A 27,125-nucleotide genomic window follows, 5' to 3' on the forward strand; every position below is an offset into this window, starting at 1 on the left:
TTAAAGGAACGCGATGGACCCTTTGTACCTCTGCCTCCCAGTTCCACTGGGCTAGGTCAGGAAATGCCCCTTTTAACAACCTCAGCATAAAATACCTTATATCATTTTCCTTCACATTCTCTGCCAAGTCGAGGAACCATAGATTATTTATTCTTTGGCGATATTCAAAAGCTCCCGCATCCACATAATTATTTGCGAGCTGAGATTCCTGACTATTCTGCCTTTTCTCCTCTATCGCTATGCCGACAGCTGCTTCCTCTGCCCGTTCTTCCACCGTCAAAATCTATTCCACCATTTCAGAACAAATTTTGTTCACTTTACGCACTGCTCCCTGTATCTTCTGTGTGGCCAGGTGAGCTTTTTTGTGCTCAGATCTTGCTTCAACTTGCATGTGTTTCAGTGTTGAATAAACCAAGCCCAAGCTGGGAGTAACTGCTGGACTTGCATCTATTGGCACCCTTGCGGGGTGTCTGTTTTCTCCACATAATTTTTATTATATATCTGACGTGTGGCAGAATAATCCCATTTTAACTGTCTCGTAATATTTGAATCAAATCCAGACCCTTTACCGCTCATCTTCAGTTTCTCACTTTGCCTTTTTTAACAGGGACAACTGCTTTTTCTTAGAAGGTTTGGTCATACAACTGTAAGAGCTCCCCCCTGAAATATCTGGGTCAGAATCCTCCTCTCTTAGCTCCTCACTCAGACAGGAGAGATCTGACTCATCCATAAGTGAAAAAAACGTTTCCATTCCTTCCGGAGGTTCTCCCTGTTGTGGTAGAGCCTCTTGATTTCTCTTAGTGCAAGACTTCTGACCTCCTGGTCAGGGAACTCTGCTGGCCCCCCTAGCAGCTCTGCCATTGTGCTGCTGCCGCCTACACCTCTCTGTCCAGGTAGGTGTTCGAGACCCTCCTCCACCCAGAGGCTCCTGCCTGCTCCTCATCCCTGGTGGTCCAGTGGGAGAGCCTTGCTCTTCTGGTGGTCCGCTCGGCCAGCCTTTTCTGTTTTGACGGTCTTTCTGTCTGTCTTTTCTGTTTTTACCGTTATTGTGCCCGTTTGACTGTCTTTTTGTCTGTCTTTTCTGTTCTTACTATTATTGGGCCTGTTTTTCAGATTTTTGTATTTTTTGCTGTTTGTTGTGTCCTCCATTTTACTGTGCACTGTGCCTGCTGCCCTTTTCCCGCAGCTGTTGCCCCCTTCGGCCCATCCCCCGTGCTGTTTCCTGCTCCCACCTCCCAGCTGCGTTTCCCTCCCCGTTCCCTATTTAATGGCGGCTGTGCGCAGCAGGCACACCAAAGGCAAGCTCGTCTGCGCCTGTCCACGCCCCGACAGCGACCAGCACCAGGGACCCTGGTTCTCTGACCACCCACCACTGCAAATCCACTACCCTCCACGCACTCAACCCCGGAAGAAACAACAACTGCCAGCGGTCTATGCTGAACACCCCCATGGCCAGTTCTCCTGCCGACACTGCTGACAAACCTTCACCAACCTCCGCACCCCCACAGCCACTGCCCTCCCACCGGATGGCAGCACACCTGAAGCCCTGAGGTGCATCCTCCTCAACGTACGCTCCCTCCACAGACATGCAGTAGAAATCTTGAACCTCCTCGACACCCTCTCGCCAGACGTCTCCTTATTCATGGAAACCTGGACCAACTTCACTACCGCCCACGACATAGCTACTGCTATTCCAGACGGATACAAGATCCAGAGGAAGGACCACCCCAACCACCCAGGAGGAGGACTTGCCATTTCACACAAGAACTCCCTTTGACTCACCACCTCCAGCATGAATGACTCCTCCTCTCCCATGGAACACCTCCATTTCCAGATCCAGACCAGCCCCAGACGACCCTACGCGGAACCCTCGCCTACAGACTGCCCAGACCACGAACCGCGTTCACCACAACCATCACCGACCTCTTCGGGCCCCATACCATCGCCTCCATGGACTACATACTGCTCGGGGACTTTAACTTCTACCTCAACAACCTCAGCGACCCCAACTCCACTGCCCTCCTGGACAACCTCACCAACATCGGACTAAACAGCTTGTCACCACCTCTACCCACAAGGCAGGACACACCCTCAACTCCATCTTCACAGGAGGTAACAACATCCACTTCAGCAACACCACGCAAACCCCATGGACGGACCACCACTCCGTACACTTCTCTTTAGACAAAACCACCACTCATAAACCTACACCTTGCCCTCCAAGAAGTAACTGGAGCAAGGTCACTGAGGAGCACCTCAATTCCACCCATAACTACGATCCCCCTCCCACCTCAACCGATATCAACTCTGTAGCCAACGAACTACACAGATGTATCACCATCCCCACAGACAAGCTCGCCACCCTCCGCAACACCGACAGATAGTGTCCCATGAAAGCTACCTGGTTCACCACTGACCTTCGAGAATCCAGATACCTGCAGACGTCTCGAGAAATTATGGAGAAACACCAAAACCTTGGAAGCTCAGACCACCTACAAGGACGTCATGACAGAATACCACCAATGCATCAGATCCACCAAAAGAACCTTCATCCAGAACAAAATCCTCGCCAACTCCAGCAACTCGAAGGAACTCTTCAAAATCATCCAGGAACTCACCAAACCCCCCAGCAAAGCCTCGGACGTCACTCCCTCCCAAGACCTCTGCAACAATCTCGGCTCCTACTTCCATCTGAAAATGAAGTCCCTCTACGACAACTTCAACGAACGGACACCAGACACCAAAACCACTCCTTTCTCCAGCCAGCCTACCAATTCTGCCTGGACCCCAGTCACCACCGAAGACACTGCGACAACCGTGAAGAGCATTCACTCAAGAGCCCCCACCGACCCCAGCGCGCCTCACATCTTCCACAGAGCCGCCGCCACCATAGCACCCGAACTACGATGCCCCATCAAGCCACCTTTGAATACGGCACGTTCCCTGATGACTGGAAATGCGCAGAAGCCAGGTCCCTCATCAAGAAGCCCTCTGCAGACCCCACTGGCCTCAAAAACTACCGACCCATCTCTCTCTCCTTCGCAGCCAAAGTCTCCGAGGAGAGCGTCAACATCCAGCTAACGAATTTCATCGAAGAGAACTCCATCCTTGACCCTTCCCAATCTGTATTCCAGGCAACCACAGCACAGAGACCGCCCTCCCCACCGCCACAGACAACATCCGCACTCTCCTCGACCAGGGCCACACCGCGGCCCTCATCCCATCAACCTCTCTGCTGCCTTCAACACCATCTCGCACCGCACTCTCACTGCCAGACTCCACGAAGCCGGCATACGTGGAACCGCCTTCGACTGGATCCGCTCCTTCCTCACCAGCCGAACCCAAAGAATCAGGCTCTCAGCCTTCCTCTCTGAACCCACAGAGACCAACTGTGGAGTACCCCAAGGACCATCGCTCAGCCCCACGCTCTTCAACATCTACATACCCCCCTCACCGCCATTGTCAGGCAACATGGACTCAGCATAGTATCCTATGCCGACGACACCCAGCTCATCCTCTCCCTCACAAAGGATCCCCACACCACCAGACTCAGCTTCCAGGAAGGAATGAAAGGCTTCGCACCCTGGATGAGCAGCAGCTGTCTGAAACTCAGCTCGGAGAAGACAGAAGTCCTTGTTGTGAGAAATTGGCCTGGCATATGCTGTCCACTAGTTATAGTGGACACCTTGCACTAGTCCAAGCAACCCCTTATTGATGATAGGTTAAAGACAACCTTTATTGAAAGCTATCCTAGTGGTAGCTATGGAGAGCAGCCCCCAGGCTAAGTCTTGAAGGAATGTAAAGCAGCTTGTTTTACCAGTCTATAATCTCTTGAATGACCAAATGAAAGGGAACCACACCAGGTATATATATAAAATATATATATTTATTTCTAAACACACCCTACTAGACTCTTTATGAGGCTAGAGGTCCAAACACATAAGTTACACTTCAAATATTACAGTAAAATAGCACAAATACACGTTAGGCTCTAGGGGCAAGCCAAACCATATAATAAAATAGTGGTATAAGAACCACAACTTAACTAGACACAAGGCCTAGAGCCTGTAGAATCGCTGGGACCCCAAGGAACCACCTAAGGTAGTGACACAGGGGACCCACGGGGGCCCTGTGCAGTGTGAGAACACAGCCGCGAGCTCCCGTTAGCTTCTATGTGGAAAGTCACGGTTAGATTTTTAAAGATTAGGGACACTTAGAAATGAGTCAGTGAGTCAGGACCAAACCATTTTGGACTTAGGAAGTTCTAGGGTCAACACCCACGGGCGCACCGGAGTACTCGTGTTACCTCACCCAGGGAAGTCGGGTGCTTAGGTGTCAAATGGTGTCGGTCACGTCGTCGTTTTCAATGGGAGCTGGCAAAGAAGTGCTGCTGCCGGGAAGATACGAAGTGTCCGAAGAGATACAAGCCTGGATTGAAGTCGAGAAGAACCTGAAAGCAGAGGGGACAGAGTCTGGGTCACTTGCCAGTGACCAGGGGCACGATAGACGAATGCCCACCGATGATTTCAGGTGAAGGAGGTGAACCTTGACTCTTCAGCCACAAGGACCAGGAGGCATCGAGGATGACCAGGAGCTGGATTCGAGCTGTCCCACAAAGGATGTTGAGTGCTGCAGCGTCAGTGCCCGGATTGGACACAACAAGCCTTGGCAACAGCAACCCACGCAGAAAGGAGAAAGATGCTTCGGTGCAGATCAACAAGGTCTGAGGGACTCACCACTTCGCAGGGAGTCAGGGCATGTCTGGAGCAACCAGGGAAGCCTAAGAAAAATCAAAGTTACCTTCACAGGGACCCACCAGTCGACAGACCAGGGATCGCGAAGGGACCTCATGAGGAATCACAAAATGGCGGCCCATGGGTCACTTGGGGTGACTAGGCCGACAATCTTCGGTGGATTCTCTGCTCGAGGTGGGGGCTACAAGTAACCCCAAGCACAACTTCAAGAGACATCGAGAAGTCAATGCACTTGCAAATGTGCACGGTGACCAGGAGTTCCGGTTCCACATTACTCATGAGGGCTGCGGGTCTCAGCTTTGCTGGGGACTCGGGTCGTCCTCTGAGAAGTCTGGAAATCCTCTTCTTGCATTACAAAGTCTTCGGCGTCCGGCGGGAGCTTCGGAGATGCAGACCGGCAATTGCTTCGTTGGTGCCTACCAAGCAGGGGAGTCACTCCTTGACACCAAGGGAGATTTCTTCAGTCCTGTAGTCTTGAGCAGAGCGTCGAAGTTCCAGGATTCAGTTACAGAGTTTCGTCCAGGGATATCTAAAGTCCTGTTGCCAGGGGTTCCTTACTTATACCTAAGGAAGGGGTTGGACTAACTCTAGGGACCCACCTATGGGAGGGTTTGGAAAGAGGGGTGGCTACACCCATTTCCTTTGTTCAGTTTCGTGCCAGAGCAGGGGCTGGAAGCCCCTGAACTGGTCTGAGCTGAACTATGTACAGGGACACCAAATGTGCCCCCAGTGCAGGACATCAAAGCACTCTGAGAAGGCTCCCACCCAGCCCCAATACACATCAGCCTGTCTGGGAGGTGGTTACACCACCCTGTGACAGGAAACCTATTGTCTAGGCCTCCCCTGCTGGAGTTTCGGTCAGCAGCAAGAGGCCAGACCCGTGTCTGTGGCTGCAGAATCCATTTTGTGATGCCAGGGCTCTGATAAGTTGGTACCGGGTATACCCGTGCTGTCATGTCTCTCCCTCTAGAAGGGTGGAATCATATTCTCACATCAGGATTTGATGTGGGGGTATGATTCCAAGGTGTTTGACACCAAACATGACATGTTTCCGTGCAGTCAGTCCAAAGTTAGCATTAACCGTTTTAGATATAATACACTTAAGAGTCTTTGGTCAGGCTGTACTACTGAAAACCTCGGTGGATAGATTCCAAAGGCTGCAGGGGGGCTCAGCTCATCCCTGTGCACCCTCTCACATATAACCAAGCACCCTGCCTTCAGGACTGATAAGGCCTGCCATAGGGGTGACTGATAGGTTTCCATGTGCAGTGATAGGTGAGATATAGTGAACCTATATCTCTGTAAGGGGTGCATGCACCACCTTACCCATGCTGCAGTAACAGACCTGTGGCGTCATTTTGGAGGGATTTCCAGGGGTGACATAATACATGCTTCAGCCCCTGGTAGGCCTCTGGGGTATCTATGCACTGGTTACATAGTATACCATATATTAGGGACTTATAAGGGCACCTCAGAATTCAATCTGTGGTGTACCTAAGGTACTAGGAATCAATTTAGAAAGGAAGCAGCTAGGCTGGGGTCCTGAATAGCAGGGCCCCAGCCAGACTAAAGTCAAAAAACAGTGAAACACCAGCAAAAAGTGGGGGTAACCATGAGAGGCAGATCCTACTCTCCTACACTCATCCTCAAACCCACCCCCTTAGCATGGGACAATACCTGGTGGCCCACTGCCCTGGTCAACCCCCCCACTCCCACGGACCATGCTCGGAACCTCGGCAACATACTCAACTCCTCCCTCACCATGTCCCGACAGATCAACGCCATTGCCTCCACTTGCTTCAACACCTTCCACATCCTTCTCAAGACCTTCAAATGGATCCCCCCTGAATCCTGAAAGACCGTAACCCATGCACTCATAACAAGCAGACTGGACTACGGAATCGCCCTCTACGCCTGAATCAACATAGCCCTGCTCCGCAAACTCCAGACCATCCAGAACACAGCGGCCAGACTCGTCCTTAGCATCCCACGACAGGAACACATCACCCAACACCTACTAGACCTCCACTGGCTCACCGCCGAGAAGAGAGTAGCCTTCAAGCTACTCACTTACGCCTACAAATCTCTCCACAACACCGGACCCCAATACCTCAATGAAAGAGTCTCCTTCCACGCACCCAAGTGAGACCTCTGCTCCGCCAACCTCGAACTCGCTGAAACCCACGCATCTGCAGAGCCAGAGCGGGGGGAAGAGCCTTCTCCTGCATTGCGGCAAAGACCTGGAACGAGCTCCCGATCAACATCAGACGCTCCCCCACTCTCCACACCTTCAGGAAGAGCCTCAAAACCTGGCTCTTCGGCTGACTCAGAGCTGCAAGCCACCCCCCCCCCCCCCCCAGCGCCTTGAGACTGTCACGGGTGAGTAGCATGCTCCACAAATCCCTGATTGATTGATTAGTGCAGTCTCCTAAGTCTTTCTGAAGGTTTGCAACCTGAGCTGCCACATCTGACAGCTGATATCTTCCCCCTCCAATATAGTTTTTCCACATGCTTCCTGCAACAATAATTTCTCCCCAATATTAATCTCTTTTTGTGGAGGTAAGCCTGTACCAGAGCTAACAGTTCCCGGGGGGAGGAGCTATCAAGTTGTTTTGCATGCGCCACAGGACCAAATGTAGGAGTAATAGACCTACCGTAGTTCCTTGCTGACTGTCCCAGAACCTTCTCAGTAAAGATTTCAGGGATTGAGGGCTGTCTCTCCATTAGTGCATCGGGAGCAGTCTGTATTCTCCTCACTCCCTAGGGCACCCGCCTTGGATCATCCACAACGACATCATATTTCCCAGCAACCAGTGCGGCAGCTTCTTCTGTCCGGGCACTGGTTTCCTGCTGTGCATGACAGCCCGTGGTGAAGCCCGCACCACAGACCAGGCCTGTTCCTTCGCCGTCTTGCTCCCCTTCGGCAGCATCCTCAAACTCCTGTGCTCCAAGCGGAACAACCAAGCAAGCCGCCAACAACACACGTGAACCGCCAACCAGCCTCACCCGCCCACAGAGGTACCGCAGTCAGTCTGCTATGCAGGTATCGTTGGCATGTTTAAAAAAAAAAGTAAATAAAGTCGAACATTTCACACTAGAGATCAATGAAGGCTTCATTTCCATTCCTCTTCGTTTCCACCGAATAACCGGATCCGGAGGGTCAGCTAGCGTGGCACACTATGCAGCCACCATCTTGCTCCATCATGTTTCCTCTTTGAATGCTTCTTCGTACTTGCTTTGAATTTATCGTTAAACTGGTCCATAGTCTCATCTTCTTCTGCTGAAGACCTGTTGGTATAAACGTACAACTTCTTTAGTTACACTGTTGAAAACAAAGCAGCAAGATGGAATCACATGGCATGTTGTGCAAAGAGGAACCAAAGCAACTCGTATGCACATGCTCGGGTCCTAGGGCAATCACAAAAACAGAAGAAGGACATGCATGTTTTGTGATAGCCAATTGAAACTGCCATGTTGGAATGGAAGAAGCTTATATATAATGCAAGTAGAAGAAAGCAGAAAAATAAAAAGGAACAAGACTTTAAACACATAATTTAGGGACATGTAAGATAAACATTATAGAGGTACATTGTTTCATCTGTAACTGTTAATAATTTAATTTAATACTAATGTCTATTTATTGATGTAATCTAAAATTCGGAATTACATCACTTTCAAATTATTTTAGATTAAACATATTTACAAAAACCTTATGGTGTCATCCTGTTCTCTTGTTCTGCACTTCATTGTTTCATGTGACATGGGAAGTTGTCATTAGATTTTTGTTTTTAATAAGCACAGAGTACGCACCAGTTTACCGCTGGTTCACCCCCTCTATTTATCAATCAAGGTGGACATATTGTAACAAAGTGTTACCCATTTCATGTATACAGAATGTTGCAGCAGAGCCCACAGAACGCGCAAACAAAATGCATCTATTTTTCTCTTACATATGTAAGAGACTACGTATAAATAGATAGAAGTGCATCAAGGTGCAATTTGTCAAAATACACTGCTTTTTTATTTCAGACCTGATAACATCTATCGGTGTACATATATTATATAAAGAGACGCATGTAAAAATGTGGCAAAACGAGTATCATACAGAAATTGAAAGTAAAAGGGATGTCCAATGTGGAATGTACTTACAGCAATTTCATACCAGGGCTCTACATTTGCTTTTATTAAAAAAAAATAAAAAAAATTCTGTTTCTTATATTAAAAACAGATCCAACACAAATTGTACATTTCACTTACTCTGGCCAAATGCATTATTTGTAAGCATGTTTTCAATAAATGTTCACATTTTAGGGTATATGCCCCCTGTGAAAAATTTGAGACCTCTTCAAAGATCCTTAATCAATCTGACAACCTACCGTATCAAGCTGAAAAACAGTCTGCGGCACTAATCCTTATGAAGGACAATAACTAGAAATTAAACTTTAAAGGGTATCCAATGGCTTTTTCCAGACACTCCACCAAAGACCCTGCAGAAAGAAAGTCTCGCTCCACTTCCACAAATTTAATGTACATAGTTTTGGGGAGAACCCCTGCTTCAACTTTGCAGTTCTGAGCTAAAAATTCATTAATTGCAGCCCACTCTTTGCTGTGACATTTAACAGTAGACTGAAAGTGTAAAAATAAACACTGCTGAAGAGTTCTGCCTTCGGCGATCCCGAGATAGCAGTAAGTGATTTTGTTGGACAGAGAGGTTTCTTTCAAGATTTGTCCTGAAAAATCCTCCATATCACCTTTGCTGTCATTTTTTATGTCCTGGACTTCATTTTCCGGAGGAGCTGATTTTTCATATATGTCTTGATAACCAATGGCATAAAGTCCAGGGCTTTTTGGAATACCACCTGGTAATAAATACTGAACAATGTTCCCTCCAATAGGCTTTGAGTGGGCTATTGGTATCCAGCTAAATTCCATGTGCAGCTCCAAACATCTTGCTTCACTAATAGTAATCTCTAAAAATTTATAATACACATTTTTCCAATTCATTTTCTGTACTCTGGTCATGATGACTCTCCCTTCTGGTTTCTCCGGATTAAAATACTCTCGCAGTCGTTTGCCCAGTGGTACTTGGGAACTAATTTCAGCATAGTGATATCGAATATCTTCTTTCCACCATGTATTAAAACCAATCCCAAAGATTGCAAGTTTGTTAGAAAGATGTAATCTTGAAAAATCTGTCCAACTCTGAAAGAGCTCCCATTTCAACTGAACGGATTCTAAAATGTTCATAGTGTTCTGGTAATTCTCTTCTTTCCTAGTGCCATGGACGTCGATTCACCAAAATGCCTGGGGCTAGCAGAAGTGACATCACAATGCCCTTAGATTCCAGTGACATCACAGGAAGTGACATCATACGCCCTTTGATGTCTTCCTGGCAGTGATGCCATGTGACCTTTGACCCTGGTGATATCACAGGAAATACGTCATGCAGCTCTTCGGATGACTCTGATTTCATTTTCACTGGCTTCTTGGGGGCACTTATTTCAACTATATCAGGGTCTCCTGTTTGGAAACCCTGCTGGTCTTGATTGTGATTTCCCCAGTCTTCTTGTGAAAATTCCTCCATTGTGCTGCTGTCTGATTCAACCTCCTGGTATAAACCACTGCTATTAATGAGTACAGGTGTGCAGGGTTTGGAGTCCCAGCCACCCTGGCCAAACACCTGTTCCAATTGCTCAAATGTGTAGCTGCTCTTTCGTTTCCCAACACCATGTTCTTTCACCCGGCTATAACACCGGCGAAGAGTCTTCATGCATTCCCGGCATTGCGACGGAGTCCGTTCGTAGCCCAGTTCGGCCAGGGCTCGGGACACCCGCTCATACATAGCGGGGCCAGGAGCCTTGCTGGCAAATAGGGTGCCTGATCCCTCCAGTTGCTAGTAGTGCGCCTCCGCCAATCGCTCGTTGCCCCATACGGCTATAAGCGCGTTAGTTTCTGCTGGGGTCCAGGACATGCCGCGACAAGCGGCAGACGTGGAGAAGGAGACTGAGGGCGACGAGGCAAGGCCCGGACCACCGGCGCATCCCTCTAGAGGCGACGAATGGCTTGGGGTAGAAGGCGCCTACAACGATGGGCGTCCATCGCTCAGCCCGGGTGAAGTAGGGGACATAGCCTCGCGCTTCGGAATCTTCAGTGGCGGCGGAGCGGGATCCGATTGCAGATCCGACTCACAGGGCGCCAGTAGTCTGGGCTCCATACCTGTTGTGCCTATTTAATTCTATTTTGGGGGGCATGGAGGTCCCAAAAACTTGGTTGGGAGCAGAGATCGTCCCAATATTCAAAAAGTGATCACCTCTGCTCCCATCCAATTATAGACCAATAAGCTTAATAGATGTCCCACAAAAGCTGTTTGGGAGATTGCTATTGAACCGTCTCCAAGTATGGATTGCAGAGAGGGACATACTGAGCCCATATCAGGCTGGGTTCAGAGAAGGTGTCTCTACAATAGATCAGATTCTCCGATTCAATAACCTACATTGGAAAACAGTGACTCTGGGTAGAGGAACGCTGTACACGGTCTTTGTTGACCTGCGGGCAGCATTCGACTTGGTGCCCCGTGCCAAACTATGGGCAGTACTCAAGGATCTAGATGTCCCGGGTGACATCCTATCCATGCTGATGAGGCTCCATTGGGGCAATTATGCCAAAGTGAGGTGTGGTAGAGGAGGCACTCTCACAGAGGGTTTTCCGGTGGATTCTGGGGTAAGACAGGGCTGTGTGTTGGCACCAACCCTGTTCTGCCTCTTCGTGAACGGTGTCGTAGATTTCCTGACAGGGCTGAGTAATATTGATGCCCCGGTGTTGAATGGCAGGAGGGTACCCGCAATTTTGTTTGCGGATGATACCCTCCTGCTTTCAAAATCTCCGATGGGCCTTCAGAGAATTTTGGACGGTTTCATGAACTTCTGTGAGCTTCGTGGTTTGGAAGTGAACGCGACGAAAACTAAGTTCATGACTTTTAACTCGTCCACTTCAACGCGTCCAAACCCTATGATAGGACACGAAAGACTAGACCGGGTCTCCACATTTGAATACCTAGGTGTCACTTTGAACCAAACTTTGACGTGGGACACCCACATTACGAGAGTAAACTTGAAACTCACCCAACTCACAGGTGGCATACATAGGATGATATCTAGGACCTCCTACAAGCCACTTGGCCCACCACTCCACATCAACAAAACCCAGGCTAGAGGTGCAGTCACCTACGGGGGTGAGATATGGGGTCATGCCGTGTGCTGTAAGTTGCAGATAACTGAAAACAACTTTATCAGGCAACTCACCGCTCTACCATCAAGCACCCCGCTACTCCCGTTGAGACTGGACCTCGGCCTAAGATCAATCACTGAAGAACTGGGACTTAAGCCTTTGACATATTGGCGTAGAATATGGAGTTCGGTCGAGCTATCTAGCTACAGAGCAGAATTAGAAGAAATTCTGGGCCTACCAAACGTGTTGCAAATACCTTGGTTCAAGTATATTAAGACCACTTTAGAAAGGATGGGGAAATCGGAGCTGTGGCAGGACCCGCGGAGTGCCTGCCCTAGGATCTCTCGCAGATCGCTGGTGGAGGTATACCGCGAGTATAAGCTACAGGCTGCAATTGAATCCCTATTCCAAGACTCGTTATCAAGGCACTTCCTTGCTATCAAGGATCTTTATCAGCTAGAATTGGTCCTGGATGATGTCAGCCCACCATTAACTCGAAAATTGTATTTGCAGTGGCGATATGGAACACTCCCAGTGAGGGCTTACACGGAGCACTGGCATAAAGCGGCGACCACTCCAAATTGCCAAGTATGCCCTCTCAAGCGAGAAAACGATCTACACATGATCTTTTTCTGCCCTGCATACAACATTCCACGTAAATATTGGCTTGTACCACTTCTTAGGAACCTAGGTTTCAGGGAACACCGTTCTGCATTTAGAGTTTTAAAATCTGATCTGTCTGCCCCCACTGTATGCGCAGTAGCCAAATTTTTAACTGCAGCATGGTTTATTCGTAATCGTTTTATGTCTAGTGAACAATACACTTCCGAAATGTTTTAAGATTTCCACATGATTTTACCATTGTTATGTTTTTTGTCTAATTGATATTGTATTTTACTCTGTATCTTTTATGGTCCTCAGTGACCGAAATAAAGATTCGATGATGATGATAGATAGAAGTGCACCTTTATTTCGGGATACTCTTCCCTAAAAATCTTCTAAAAAATGTACGATTCCGAAAAAGTGCCTCTTTAATTAAATTTCAGCAACATCCTTATAATAAAAAAAAATGCTTTATAAAAGCTACACAGTTGGATACAATACATACCATTTTAAATGTACATTTGCTGCTGTGGCTCTTTTATTATTTCACTAGCAGCTAAGCATTGTTGCTGCATTTGGCGAAATAGTTTCGCGTATTGAAGCAATTTTAGTCTTTGAGACTGATTCATTGGAAGGTTTCTTTACGGGTAGGTAAGGTACTGTATAGTGAGAAGACTTTGCACATGTTTTTTCAGAGATAAAGACATTCTGCACTATCTATTGTGTTAGAGTGACAAACTTCGGTTACTTCAGCAAGACTGTCTATTTACCCTCTACGGTAATCAAGCATTTTCCATGAGGTAACAAAAAAACCTCTAAATTGCATTTCCCAGCTTTGAAATCCACACGTAAATGGCCTATTGCCCCATTTAGGCTTACTTGATGTTCGCACTGGCCTTTGATCACCCTTGCATGTTTCCGGTTATCTCAGGACACAGCAGTCACAGAGCAGAGAGTGGAATGATGACAGGAGTACAGATGGCGTGCTCACTCGTAATCAAAATAACATAGAAGTTTGAAGCGGGTGAAAAGGAGTACTAAGGCCATGGGACAAGGATTAGAAGAACACAAGACGAACAATAGGGAATGGTATGCTACAATCAATAGAAACGGAGGAAAAGTAAGTGGCAAGCACACAAATGAATGAAAAGTAAGGGTAGGATGTAAGCCCCTTTTAAGATTGGGACAAAGTCACAAGTTCAGGCTGACCGTGATGGAGTGCGGCCCGGCTTTAGGGACCCAGGTAGGCCCGGTGAACATGGTACCTTAAATTCTGGTTTGTTGGGTGTTGCAATGATCCGCTTCGAAGATGTGTCGCACAGCCATGGCATTGCTTCAGTTCTGAAGTGCGGTGATGCTGTGATGCGAGGGGCTGCATCGTCGTTGAGGATCCCGTTGATGAGGGACACGAGGGCCTGCACCAGCGATGCATGGCAGAGTGGCAGTTCTGATGATGCTTCGGGTTGTGATGAGATGCAAATATTCTCATCTGTTCCACTCCATGCAGTAGCAGCAATGTGTCGGATCTGCTTGGAGTTGTGGCACGCACCAGAGGAGATGCATATGTTCCAATGTATCCACAGAGGCTGGGAAAGCATCCTAGGACCATTTCCAAAGGTCCAGGACTGGGTTAGCCCACTTGGCAGGGTAGACTCCCAGATAGCAGAGTCCAGGTGCAAGGTTGTTGGAAGATTGTTGTGTCCCTGAGACTTCAGGTCAGTAGGCCAGCCAACTAGCCCCTGGAATCACTCGGTGTTCTGGTTTCAAGAAATGTAGATCCAGTCATTCTCACCTAGGCAAGAGGGTATCAGTACAGCAGAGCAGGGCAGCAGTTCCTTTAGAGCAGCAGTCCAGCAGACCGGCAGTCCTTTCAGCAGCACAGCAGTCATCCTTGTTGCCAGAGTACCCACAGGTCCAAAAGTGTACTGAAGAGTTTGTGTCTGAGGTCCAATATTTATACCCAGTTGTACTGTGAAGTGGGGAGAAGCTTCAAGAGGCATGCCTTTAAAGTGCACAGCTGCCCTGCCTCCCTGGCTACAGACTAACTATAGGAGGTAGGTAGCTGTTTGTGTGGAGGCAGCACAGCCTTTTCAAGTGTAAGAAGGGCTAGGCCCAGCCCCTCTCTCCCATCCTGCCAGTGATAGCCCTATCCATACACACCTAAGCTCCCCAGTGTGTGTGTGGTTGTCTAGGAGGAATTCACAAAGTTCAACTGTCAACTACATCCAGTAATGTGACCCAGGGATAGGCGACAGGCACTAAACGCCTAAGGCTGGAAACTGCTAACTTTCTAAAAGTGGCAATTTCAAAATTGTAATTTAAAATCTGATTTCACCTTAAGATAGGATTTTTCATTGCAATTTCAAAGACACCAAGCATGAACTGGTTACCTGTTCCCATTTGGAAATCATATCTTATTAAATGTAAAATGATTTACTAGTTTTCACTTGCAGGACATGTAAAACTGAAAATTACATGTCCTACTTTTGAAATGCATTGCACCCTGCCATGTGGGCTGCTTAGAGTCTACCTTAGGGGTAACTTATATGTATTAAAAAGGAGGGCTTGGGACTGGCAAAAAAGCTATTTTGCCAGTTTAAAACTGCACATAAACACAGGCTGCAATGGCAGGTCTGAGACACGTTTAAAGAACTACTTGTGTGGGTGGCACTATCAGTGCTGCGACCCACTAGTAGCATTTCAATTGCAGGGACTAGGGACTTACACGTAAATTAAAGATATCACTTGGGTAAAGCCTATCCTACCATGTTTTAAGGACAGAGCACAAGCACTTTAGAACTGGTCAGCAGTGTTAAAGTGTACAGAGTCCTAAAAGCCAACAAAAACGGGTTCAGGAAACAGGAGGATGCAGGAAAAAAAGTTTAGGGATGACCTACAGAAAGGACCAAGTCCAATAGGAACGAAGGGCAGCAAGACAAAAAGATGGAACGGGCAAATAAAATGAAAAATTGAAGGAGGGATAGAAAGAAGGAGAGGTTGAAAATAGAATGCAGCAATAGAAAAAAGAAATAGGGGACAGAAGGAAGTGTTTTGGAAGGAAAGAAGAAAAAGAATTAACAAATGAAAGGAGTTCAAAAGGATAGAATGAAGAGGAGAAGGAGGGGCAAGAGGATGATAAAGGAAGGAGAAAGATAGTAACGAATTGGAAGAGGGATGGAAAGAAGGAAAGAAAATGAAATAAGAATCTGTGGAAGGACAGAAAGATAGAAACAATGAGAGATTGAATGAAAGAAGGCTGAACAGATGGAATGAAAGTTGGAAAGAGGAATGAAAGAAGAATGGGAACAAGTAAAAAAGAATAACAAAGCCAGAGAGATTGATAAGACAGGTTTAAAGAACAATAAAACAAAAGATAGAAAGGAGTAAAGAATGAAAGACAGACGTCAATACAGGTATTTTTTAACCAAATTCCTTTAAAAATATGCTGTAAAATGTATTCTTTTGCATCATTTTGTACAAATTTTTCATTCACCAACAATATTCACTATCTTTCATAGGATACATTGAGATCACTCCCTCTGATCTATCATTTAATGTCATAGGGCTCAACGTGGGACGGGTTATTTTTCGCCCTCGCGGTATAGTGTAGCAGATTTTTTGTTCCCCCACTCAGAAGGATAAACAGCTTGGGTGTGCACTGCAAGCTATTCCGTCTCCGGGTGTTATGGGTAAAAACCCAGGGAACACGGCCACAATGTCGCAGTCAGAGTACCCTTGTGTCCGTCCTTCTGATCACTTTCATGAGTGCACGGGTACAAAATTCCTTTAAATTGGGGTCACTCCTGGCTCCCACTTGGCAGATTGACATTTTCTTTAGACGACCAATGGGGGTCATGGGATGGTTTCCTAATGTCAAGACACCTATAGGTACATTGTACTTACAAAAAAGTAAGGACTTCGGGCACTCTGGGCAAAGTAACATTTGCCGCCCCTCCACTGGCAATGCGGCCACATCGGCTACTTTTGGGGGTAGCCTAGCACCACCCCCGCATTTAGCTTACTATATGCCTACCTGGCATTGGCTTGCCATAGACCAGCCCCGGCCACTCTCACCTGTTCCACATTTTCTATTTTCATTGCCACAGACGCTGCCTTTGGCTCACTGTGGGTTAAAGGTGGGCGTTGGGCACCTCTTAGATGGTGGATGATGGTTTTGCACTGTTCCTGGATTGCAGGTGCGCGTGGATGAACAAGCAGCACGCGCATCGCCTGACTGGAAACAGCCGGTCCCTGAGGCCTGAGAGGGATCAGCTGGCGCGCGCCTCTGGGGCCTGCAGCCGGAGCTGTTTACCAGTGTGTGTTCCAGGTAAGCTCTGGTGAGATTGCTCAGCACTGGACAGTGTGGGCAGGGTGGCAGTGATGAATAAAGTTAGGGTAGCAGTAGCGGATATGATTTGGGGGTGCGTTGTTAGGTATAAGTAGATTGCAGTGGCAGGCACAGGTGTGGCTGCAATCAGGGTGACCAGCTGGCATGGTGCAAATTCAGGACAGTGAGCGTAAAAAATCAGGACATAGGGTCAAAATTCAGGACAGAAGGTCAAAGAAAGATTCGGGACAAAAGGTACATTTTACAGACACATCAGAGGAGGTCGCGCAATATTACATAAGTAAATAGACAACCAACACAAGCCAAAACAAGTTGACGTTCGGTTGAGAGAACCTTGCACTGCATCTGTTGTGTGCCGGAGTGAAACTTAAATACCCGTGTTTGCATACTGGATGCCCCTGGGTAACATGCGCCAAAATGAAACCTCCACCCACCCCAGAGCCTGGCCCCTGGTGAGGTGACAGGAGCCCATAATCAAAAGCAGTTTGCCATGCCCAGGGCTCTGGCAGGAGGAGGCCCAGCAAACGCTGTCCCTGGCCCATTATCCTTCTGTATGTGATAATTAGGCCGCCTTATGGAGGGGCCGCTGCAGGCCACTGGTCACAGCAGGAGCGCGAGCTGGCCCCTGCAGCGATAGTTACAGGCCTCTCAGGCTGCTTGCAGGGAGCAGCTGGCTCTAAAGTGCGAAATTACAGACAAAAGGCGTCTGTGAAAGAATTCTTCACAGACAACGCATAAGAGGCCCAAATTACGGGCAGTCCTGAAATTTGCGGACAGTTGGTCACTCTAGTTGCAATGAGCATAGCTGGAGATACAGGGCAGACACAGAAGGGTTCCTCGTGATGTAATTAAGCAGGGGTTGAATCGTTGGTATGGGTGGAGGTGCAGTTGTGGGGGTTAAGTGGTGGGTATGGGTATTGATACAGTTGCTAGGATGAGCACTATTATAGCAATAGGTGAGGTGGTAGTGGCAGAGGTAATTTAGGTAGCAAATTAATGATGTAGCTAGGGTTTAAGTGACAGAGTTGATTTTGGGAGCACGTGAAGGGTATGGGTAGGTTTGCAGTGGCAGAGGTGATTATGAGAGCAAGTGAAGGGTGGGGTGCAGTGGCAGGGGTGAATCTGGGCTGTGATTTTGGACTGCATAGGTGAGTATAGGTAGGTTTGCAGTGGCACAGGTGATTTTGAACTGCATTGGTGGGTACTGGTACGGTTCCAGTAGCAGAGGTGAATTTGGGCTGCATTGGTGAGTATTTGTATGGTTCCAGTGGCACAGGTGATTTTGAACTTCATTGGTGCGTATACGTTTGGTTCTAGGGGCATAGATATTTCTGGGTTGCATTGGTGGGTACAGGTATGATTCCATTGGCAGATTTGATTTTGCCCTGCTTTGTCTAGTATAGGTAGGTTTACAGTGGCACAAGTGTTTTTGGGTTGTATTGGTAGGTATAGGCAGAGTTCCAATGGCAGAGGTGATTTTGCTTTGCATTGGTGAGTATAGGTAGGGTTACAGTGGCAGAGGGATTGTGGGAGCACTTGAAGGGTAGGGTTGCAGTGGCAGAGGTGATTGTGGGCTACATTGGTGAGTATAGGCAGGGTTGCACCGGGAAAGTTGATGTTGGGCTGCATTGATGAGTATAAATAGGTTTGCAGTGGCACAGGTGATTTTGAACTGCATTGGTGGGTACTGGTATGGTTCCAGTAGCAGAGGTGAATTTGGGTTGCATTGGTGAGTATTTGTATGGTTCCAGTGGCAGAGGTGAATTTGGGTTGCATTGGTGAGTATTTGTATGGTTCCAGTAGTAGAGGGGATTTTGGTCCGCATAGGTAAGTATAGGTAGGGTGAGGGTTCCAGTGGCAGAGGTGATTTAGGACTGCATTGGATGGGTATAGGTATGGTCGCAAAGACAGAGGTGATTTTGGGCTGCATTGGAGAGTATAGGAAGGATTGCAGTGGCAGATGTGATTTTGGGCTGCATATGTGAGTTTATGTACTGCTGCAGTGGCACAGGAGATTTTGAGCTGCATTGGTTGGTATAGGTACGGTTTCAGTGCCAGATGTGATTTGGGGCTCTGGGGATAGGGTTGCACTGGCAGAGGTGATTTTGCACAGCATTGGTGAGCATAGGTAGGTTTGCAGTGGCACTGGTGATTTTGAACTGCATTGGTGGGTACTGGTACGGTTCCAGTAGCAGAGGTGAATTTGGGTTGCATTGGTGAGTATTTGTATGGTTCCAGTGGCAGAGGTGATTTTGAACTTCATTGGTGCGTATACGTTTGGTTCTAGGAGCAGAGTTATTTCTGGGTTGAATTGGTAGGTACAGGTATGGTTCCAGTGGAAGATTGGATTTTGCCCTGCTTTGCCTAGTATAGGTAGGTTTACAGTGGCACACGTGTTTTTGGGTTGCATTGGTAGGTATAGGCAGAGTTCCAATGGCAGAGGTGATTTTGCTTTGCATTGGTGGGTATAGGGAGGGTTACAGTGGCAGAGGGATTGTGGGAGCACGTGAAGGGTAGGGTTGCAGTGGCAGGGGTGATTGTGGGCTACATTGGTGAGCATAGGCAGGGTTGCACCGGGAAAGTTGATGTTGGGCTGCATTGATGAGTATGGGTAGGTTTGCAGTGGCACAGGTGATTTTGAACTGCATTGATGGGTACTGGTATGGTTCCAGTAGCAGAGGTGAATTTGGGTTGCATTGGTGAGTATTTGTATGATTCCAGTGGCAGAGGTGATTTTGGTCCGCATAGGTGAGTATAGGTAGGGTGAGGGTTCCAGTGGCAGAGGTGATTTAGGACTGCATTGGATGGGTATAGGTATGGTCGCAGAGGTGATTTTGGGCTGCATTGGAGAGTATAGTAAGGATTGCAGTTGCAGATTTTGGGCTGCATAGGTGAGTTTATGTACTGTTGCAGTGGCACAGGAGAGATTTAGCTGCATTGGTTGGTATAGGTATGGTTCCAGTGGCAGATGTGATTTGGGGCTCCTGGGATAGGGTTGCACTGGCAGAGGTGATTTTGCATTGCATTGGTGAGTATAGGAAGGGTTCCAGTGGCAGAGGTGATTTTTGAGCTCCATTGGTGCGTATACGTTTGGTTCTAGGGCAGAGATATTTCTGGGTTGCATTGGTGGGTACAGGTATGATTCCAGTGGCAGATTTGATTTTGCCCTGCTTTGTCTAGTATAGGTAGGTTGATAGTGGCAGAAGTGTTTGGGTTGCATTGGTAGGTATAGGCAAAGTTCCAATGGCAGAGGTGATTTTGGTTTCCATTGGTGGGTATAGGGAGGGTCTAGTCAAGAGCAAAGTTCCCCTTCTTGGCACACTAAATTGCTATAGACTCACACACATTCTGTCACCAGAACAAGACACCAACAATAGAACTTAATCCAATATTCATATGCAAAAGATCAATGTATTTTATTAAAAACTAATCATATAGCTTTATACAATAACAAATTCATACACCACAGAATTAAAAAAATTAAAAACACAATTAAATGTACATAATCATGAATACTCAACAAACAAAGACATGGGGAGAAGTGGTAAGAAAAAATGTTTTCTTATCCGCAAAGATGGAAGACATATGATCAAGATCAACTCCTTTCCTAGGTAGTAATGCCACTTAATAGTTCAGAAAGCAGATGTCGATAGAATCTATAGATCTTCCTTCTAAACTTGCGTTGACGCGTTTCAGTGGGACTCAAAACATAAAAGACCACCTTCAGGACAAGTATAATATTCTCCCATGGAGTATACGTGCAATCTTAAAATTTTGGATAATACATTAAGATGTGGTGACAACTCAGGGGTCCTTGCCTCCTTGTCTTACACCACCAACGACACTCGATGGAGTCGCACGGATTTTGACCTGCCAATCTAAAAGAATTGAGAGACTGTCGTCCTGTGCTTATGTGGTCACCTGATTCAGATATTTAAAAGGAACAACCACATCTTAATTAGTACGTGGAGATTGAATGTTCATTATTAATAAAACACCGGACAAAATCCTGGGGAGGCCTTATTTAATTCACTCACTCCCTCATAGTATCTCGATCACAGCTTGATTTCGAGGTTCCTTAATTAGCTCATATACCCGGCGCAAAAGCCTCGTAACAATCTACGGGTCCACATGTCTCGACCTGCTTTGCTTAGTATAGGTAGGTTTCCTGTGGTAGAGGTGTTTTTGGGTTGCATTGGTGGGTATAGGCAGAGTTCCAATGGCAGAGGTGATTTTGGTTTGCATTGGTGGGTATAGGGAGGGTTGCAGTGGCAGAGGAGATTGTGGGATCATGTGAAGGGTAGGTTTGCAGTGGCAGAGGTGATTTTGGGCTACATTGGTGAGTATAGGCAGGGTTGCACCAGGAGAGTTTATGTTGGGCTGCATGGATGAGTATAGGAAGGGTTGCAGTGATAGATGTGATTTTGGGCTGCATAGGTGAGTATAGGTATGTTCCAGTGGCACAGGTGATTGTGAGCTGCATTGGTGGATATAGGTATGGTTCCAGTGGCAGATGTGATTTTGGGCTGCATAATGTGATTTTGGGCTGCATTGCTGAGTACAGGTAAGAGTCCAATGGCACAGGTGATTTTGTGTTGCGTTGGTGGGTATAGTTAGGGTTCCATTGGCAGATGTGATTTTGGGTTGAATTGGTGGGTATAAGTATGGTTGCAGTGAGCATATCTGTAGGTGCCTTGCAGGAACAGGAAGGTACACAGTGGGGTAAATAGAGACTGTTTACTGGTGGGTATAGTTCCAGCGGAAAATGTTTTTTAGGGGTGCAGTAGTGGGTGAAGGTAAGGTTGCAGAGGCAGAAATGATTTGAGGGTGTATGGGTGGTTACAGGCTGGGTATAGTGGCAGAAATGATTTGGGGTGCATTTGTGGCTAAAGGTAGGCTTGCAATGATGCAGGGCCGGCTCCTCTATTAGGGCGGAGGAGTGTCGCCTCACTGCTTTCTCGCATTTTATGTTTCTGCTTCTCATGCTGCGAGAAAGCAGAAGGCAGGGAATGCCTGGTTGGGGGCTGGCAATAGGGTATGCCTGGTTGGGGGTGGGAGGGTGGTCGGGTCAGGGAGGAGTGGCTTGCACCACTCTGTGTACCTTGACTGTTTAGTCGGTCCCAGTCATGCGCATTCTACATTTACTCTATGTAGGCTGCCTGCAGCCTACATGGAGAAAATGGCCTCCCTACAGGCGCCCGGCCGGGCGTTGTCCGCACCAATCACAACGCTGCCATTGCAGCGTAGTGGTTGGCTTAGGGGAGAGGAGGAAGGATGCCTCTTCATGTTCCTGGAAAGAAGCAGGGACCCGGCCATGAGTGGAGGCGGCGTGGGACCTTGTCAGGTAAGTTTAAAAATAAAAGATTTAACACCCCCCCCGCTTGAACCCCCGCGCGAACCCTCCCAACCCCCCGAGTCATGCGAGCCGCGACTGCAATGGTATATAGTAGGAGTTCCAATGGCAAACTTAACTAGAGGTTGGGATGCAGCAATAAAGAAGAGAAGGGCAGCCCCTGGTTTAACTGCAGGTTTATAGGCTTGTATAGTCATGGGTGTGGGGGTGCACAGGCAAGTATGAGAAGGGGTGCTGGAGTGTACAGGAACCATTGTAATGACAGGGTTAGGTAAAGATGAAGAGGGGAAATAAATATTAGGGTTAATGTGGCGTTTATAGCCCTGAATAAGAGGGGAGGGTGGATGTGTGTGTGCGCGTGTGAGCGTGTGTGCGTGCGTGCGTACATGTGTGTGTGTATGTATATATATAGATATGAAGAAATTATGGGGTGGATTGGGTAGGGGTGCTGGTATAGGTAGGGGTGCTGTGGTCGGGAGAGGTACAGATGTTTGTACATAGTAGAGGCAGGTGGCAGTGTTACACATGGGATATCCTGGGACTTAAAAAGGCCCAAATGTTCTGAGAAAACTCATCTGTGGCAACACACCAAGCCAGAATGCTTAACTTCACTGTTCACTAGGAGGCAGATATAGAAAGGATTTTAGTGTTCACAAACCCTCTGATTCGGTAAATCAGAGAGTTAGGGAACGCTAAAACTCTTTTTCAAATGTACTAAATACAGTTAACGATTTAATGATTCCGAAAAGGTTTTTTGTGGTTCGTTAAACGAGTTTAAGAAAGCACATACAATTAGTGTTTGGAAGGAGTGTGTTTAGGGCATCCGTTCCAAGTACAGATTCCTTGTGGTATGCTTTAATGTTCTGTGAGCAAAATCCGGTCGCAAAGCATTATTATCTTACCGAATACACGAAGGTAGTGGTAACACTTTTGCAAACGTGATGGTTTCCCCATGGGACCCCATCTCCTTTGTGAATGGTGAAAAAAACATTTTTAGGAGTAGGCAGTGGTCGGATAATTACGTCTAAACAAAGCTTGCAAAACGTTTCTGTTTTTTTAAGCACATCCCATTTTCCTTTATGACAAACAAGCTGCATTTTAAAAACAATGATTACTTTATTTTTAAAAGCATTCACAGACACAGTTTTCTGGTGATGGTGCACTGACTTACTATTTCAACATGGCCATGCCCAACACATTATAGTTGTGGTTTAAACAACAGAGGTTTACTGCACACCATTTTATAGAAACCCCAGACTTGGCTGCGGTTGTACCTTGTTTCTGGGATCCGAGAGCATCGCCATGGATTCTTGCCTTTCATTAATTTCATCTTGAATTTGGCTAAGCCGAGATGCCTCCTCCTTGGCTGCAGAGTTGGTATTATTTCCCAAACTAAAACATGCCTATTTATTCACTGTCTGTTTTTTTGCAGTATTAATTACACTTTCGGATCATTCCTCTATGGGCGAGTTATGACTTTGCTGTTATTTCAATGAGCTGAGTTTAGTTTAAATTATTTTTATTAGTTTAATTAAATAGACCTTAGTGCAATAGTGTCAGGCATATAATCCCGATCATAAATTATGTGCACTAAACATACAGTAATTTGCTTTAAAAAGTATACAGATAATTATAATAAATAGATTAAAATATAGGAACTTGGCATAACGGTTTGTGGTAAATTTAGAAACAGAGGGGCATATTAGCAAGACCGGCGCTAAAATTATCACCGTTTTAGCGGCAGGAAACTGCCGCTAAAACGGCGATAATGGGGTTGCTAATATGCGTTATAGAATTCCAATAGAAGCCCAGGTTAGATGTCCTGCAAGCCCATTATCGCCGTTTTAGCGGCAGTTTCCTGCCGCTAAAACGGCGATAATTTTATCGCCGGTCTTGCTAATATGCCCCAGAATTTTTCATACAGCAATTTTTGCTCCATTCTAAGTCCATTGCTGAAATGCCTCTAAATGACAAGCATCTTCCTTTCGTTTTTTGTAGAGATGATATATATTTTACATATATGCCGTGCTAAAAGAGCATAGTTGACCTAAAGTCCATATTCAGTCCTGCATGTTACACAATCTCATTCTTTTGGTTGTTAATCTTTCAGAGCAAAACCCAAAGAGATGATGGACAGAGTGTTGAACATTGCAAGCACTCTCCCCACGTCAACTGATCTGGGTTTAATCCATCATCATTCTTTAGCTCACTCCGCCACCCCAGTTCAGACATGGCCGGGCATATGCAAATCAGTCTCTTGGGAACAGTCCAGCCCAAACTGCCAAGCCATGTCTTCCCTGGACCGTAAACAAGCATCCTGGGACCGGTTTCTGGCTAATCAGCCGTCATCAGCCAGGCTAGCTTGAATCCAGTGGCAAAGTGAGCAAGGGACCCACGTTTGGGCATACCCTGCCAACTTAGGGCGAACAAAGCAAAACCAAAGGAGATGATGGACGGATGTGGAACATTGCAAGCACTCACCCTCAGTCAACTGATCTGGGTTTAATCCATCATCATTCTTTAGCTCACTCCGCTACCCCAGTTCAGACATGGCCATATGCAAATCAGTCTGACCCTGTGCCTCTTGGGAACAGTCCAGCCCAAACTGCTAAGCCATGTCTTCCCGGGACCGGAAACAAGCATCCTGGGACCGGTTTCTGGCTAATCAGCCGTCATCAGCCAGGCTAGCTTGAAGCCAGTGGCAAAGTGAGCAAGGGACCCCCGTCTGGGCATACCCTGCAAACTTAGGGCGAACAAAGCAAAACCAAAGGAGATGATGGGTGGATTGTTGAACATTACAAGCACTCACCCCCAGTCAACTGATCTGGGTTTAAACCATCATCATTCTTTAGCTCACTCCGCCACCCCAGTTCAGACATGGCCATATGCAAATCAGTCTGACCCTGTGCCTCTTGGGAACAGTCCAGCCCAAACTGCCAAGCCATGTCTTCCCTGAACCGGAAACAAGCATCCTGGGACCGGTTTCTGGCTAATCAGCCGTCATCAGCCAGGCTAGCTTGAATCCAGTGGCAAAGTGAGCAAGGGACCCACGTCTGGGCATACTCTGCAAACTTAGGGCGAACAAAGCAAAACCAAAGGAGAATGCATGGTGAGTAAAAAAACGATGGATTTAGGGTCAAGATCTCTGTACTGGGGTGAATGTATGACATTGTTCTGCATTCTGTCCATCAACTGTTGTTTTTGTTAATCTTTCAGCACACTTTACTTTAGTTTGACTCACTTTATAAACACAAGAGTACAACAGCATTTTCGTCACATGTGATTTCCATGTTTGCAGTGTTAGCAGGTACCCTTCACTAATTGTCATAAGGTGTATATTAATACTTATTTCGTTTTTTTAGAAACATAGGGTTTAAAAAAAAATAATACTCTGATCATTTCCTGAGTATGGTCTATCTTATTAATTATAATAGAGACTGAACCGTCAACGCATTTCCCCTCTTACTGCCTCAGAAACAAGACCGCGCTCACCATAGATTGTGTAATATTCACCAACAGACTTATTATATAACAGATTTATTTTGCAAGAGTGGATCAGCGCAGCTGTAACACCTACCATGGACTCTGTGTCCTTAAATCTTTCTCGGGTTACATCAGTGCTGTATACGAGACCATTCACCCCGCCCCACCCCCATTCCAATCCATTGGATTTTAGTTCTCAGTTGTTTTATTTTGTTTACCTTGCCGAAGTAAAAAGATTTTTCCTCTATCATTTACACCTTCTTTGAATAATTATTTTTCTCCTTATCAATTTCTTCTGTAATAGTCTACCTGGTTGTTTTTTGATGTATGCTTAATTAATTTAATCGCAAATGGGACCTTTGAAGGCAACAAATCGAAGTGAGTCTGAATTTGCAACCTACATCACTAACATGTATGAGGCCGGTTGGATTCGACTTACTACGATTCGGATTCTAGAGAACAGAATAATTAATACATAGGTGATTAGCACATATGGTCCTAGGTAGTATATTCTGTTTAACCCCTTCGCTGCTAGGCCTTTTCCCCCCTGTGCTAAGCCTTTTTTTGGGCTATTTGGGGTAGTTCGCGCTTAGGCCCCTGTAACTTTTTGACCAGATAAGTTATCCACGCCAAATTTGTGTCCTTTTCTTCCAACATCATGGGGATTCTAAAGGTACCCAGGGTTTGTGGATTCCCTTGGAGGGGACCCCGCAATTAGCCAAAATACAGCTAAAGTTTTTTTTTTGAAAAATGGGAAAAAAGTGCTGCAAATGAAAGCGTCTGTTTTTTTCCCTGCAATTGGTATCCACAAAGGGTTTGTGGGGCTGAAATCACAATTTTCCCAGCTTTCAGGGACTGACAGACTTTTGTCAGAAAACCAAAATTTCTTTACACATTTTTGGCATTTTACTGGGACATAGCCTATTTTTGCTATTTTTTGCACTTTCAACCTTCTTCCAGTTAATGGTAGAAATGGGTATGAAAGCAATAATGGATCCTGGAAAGCTATGCATTTTAGAAAATTCTGAATTCAGCAAGGAGTCATTTGTGTAGATCCTTCAAGATTTCTTTATAGAAACTAACAGTTGAAAATAAGAAAAATTGAAAATGAGTTGAAAAAAACAGCCACTTGTGCCAACTTTTTCACCTGTAACTTCTTCTAATTATTACACATGTTTAAAAGCAATATACCGTTACATCCGCTGAACCATTCTGGTTGGATATATAGGACTTGTAGGTTCACCAAGAACCCGACGAACCCAGAGCCAATAACTGAGCAGTGTCTTGCAATGGTTTTTTATTATGTACCTGGTATATAGCAATTAATTTGGAAAAATATATATAGTGAAAAATCAGG

General features: G+C 46.5%; 2 protein-coding genes across 3 annotated transcripts in view; one reads left to right on the top strand and one right to left on the bottom strand.

Moving 5' to 3' along the window:
* LOC146783428 (glutathione S-transferase theta-1-like) overlaps positions 1-27,125 on the top strand; it is a 195,105-nt gene that overhangs the window by 109,372 nt on the left and 58,608 nt on the right. The window lies entirely within an intron of this gene.
* On the bottom strand, positions 8,794-10,968 carry LOC146783429 (myb/SANT-like DNA-binding domain-containing protein 2). The gene is given in 2 exon segments (XM_085635067.1): positions 8,794-10,026; positions 10,199-10,968. Coding segments are annotated over 2 exon segments (1,614 nt in total). The 3' UTR covers positions 8,794-9,182.

The sequence above is a fragment of the Triturus cristatus genome, chromosome 11 (assembly GCF_964204655.1).
Source record: "Triturus cristatus chromosome 11, aTriCri1.1, whole genome shotgun sequence".
Lineage (NCBI taxonomy): Eukaryota > Metazoa > Chordata > Amphibia > Caudata > Salamandridae > Triturus > Triturus cristatus.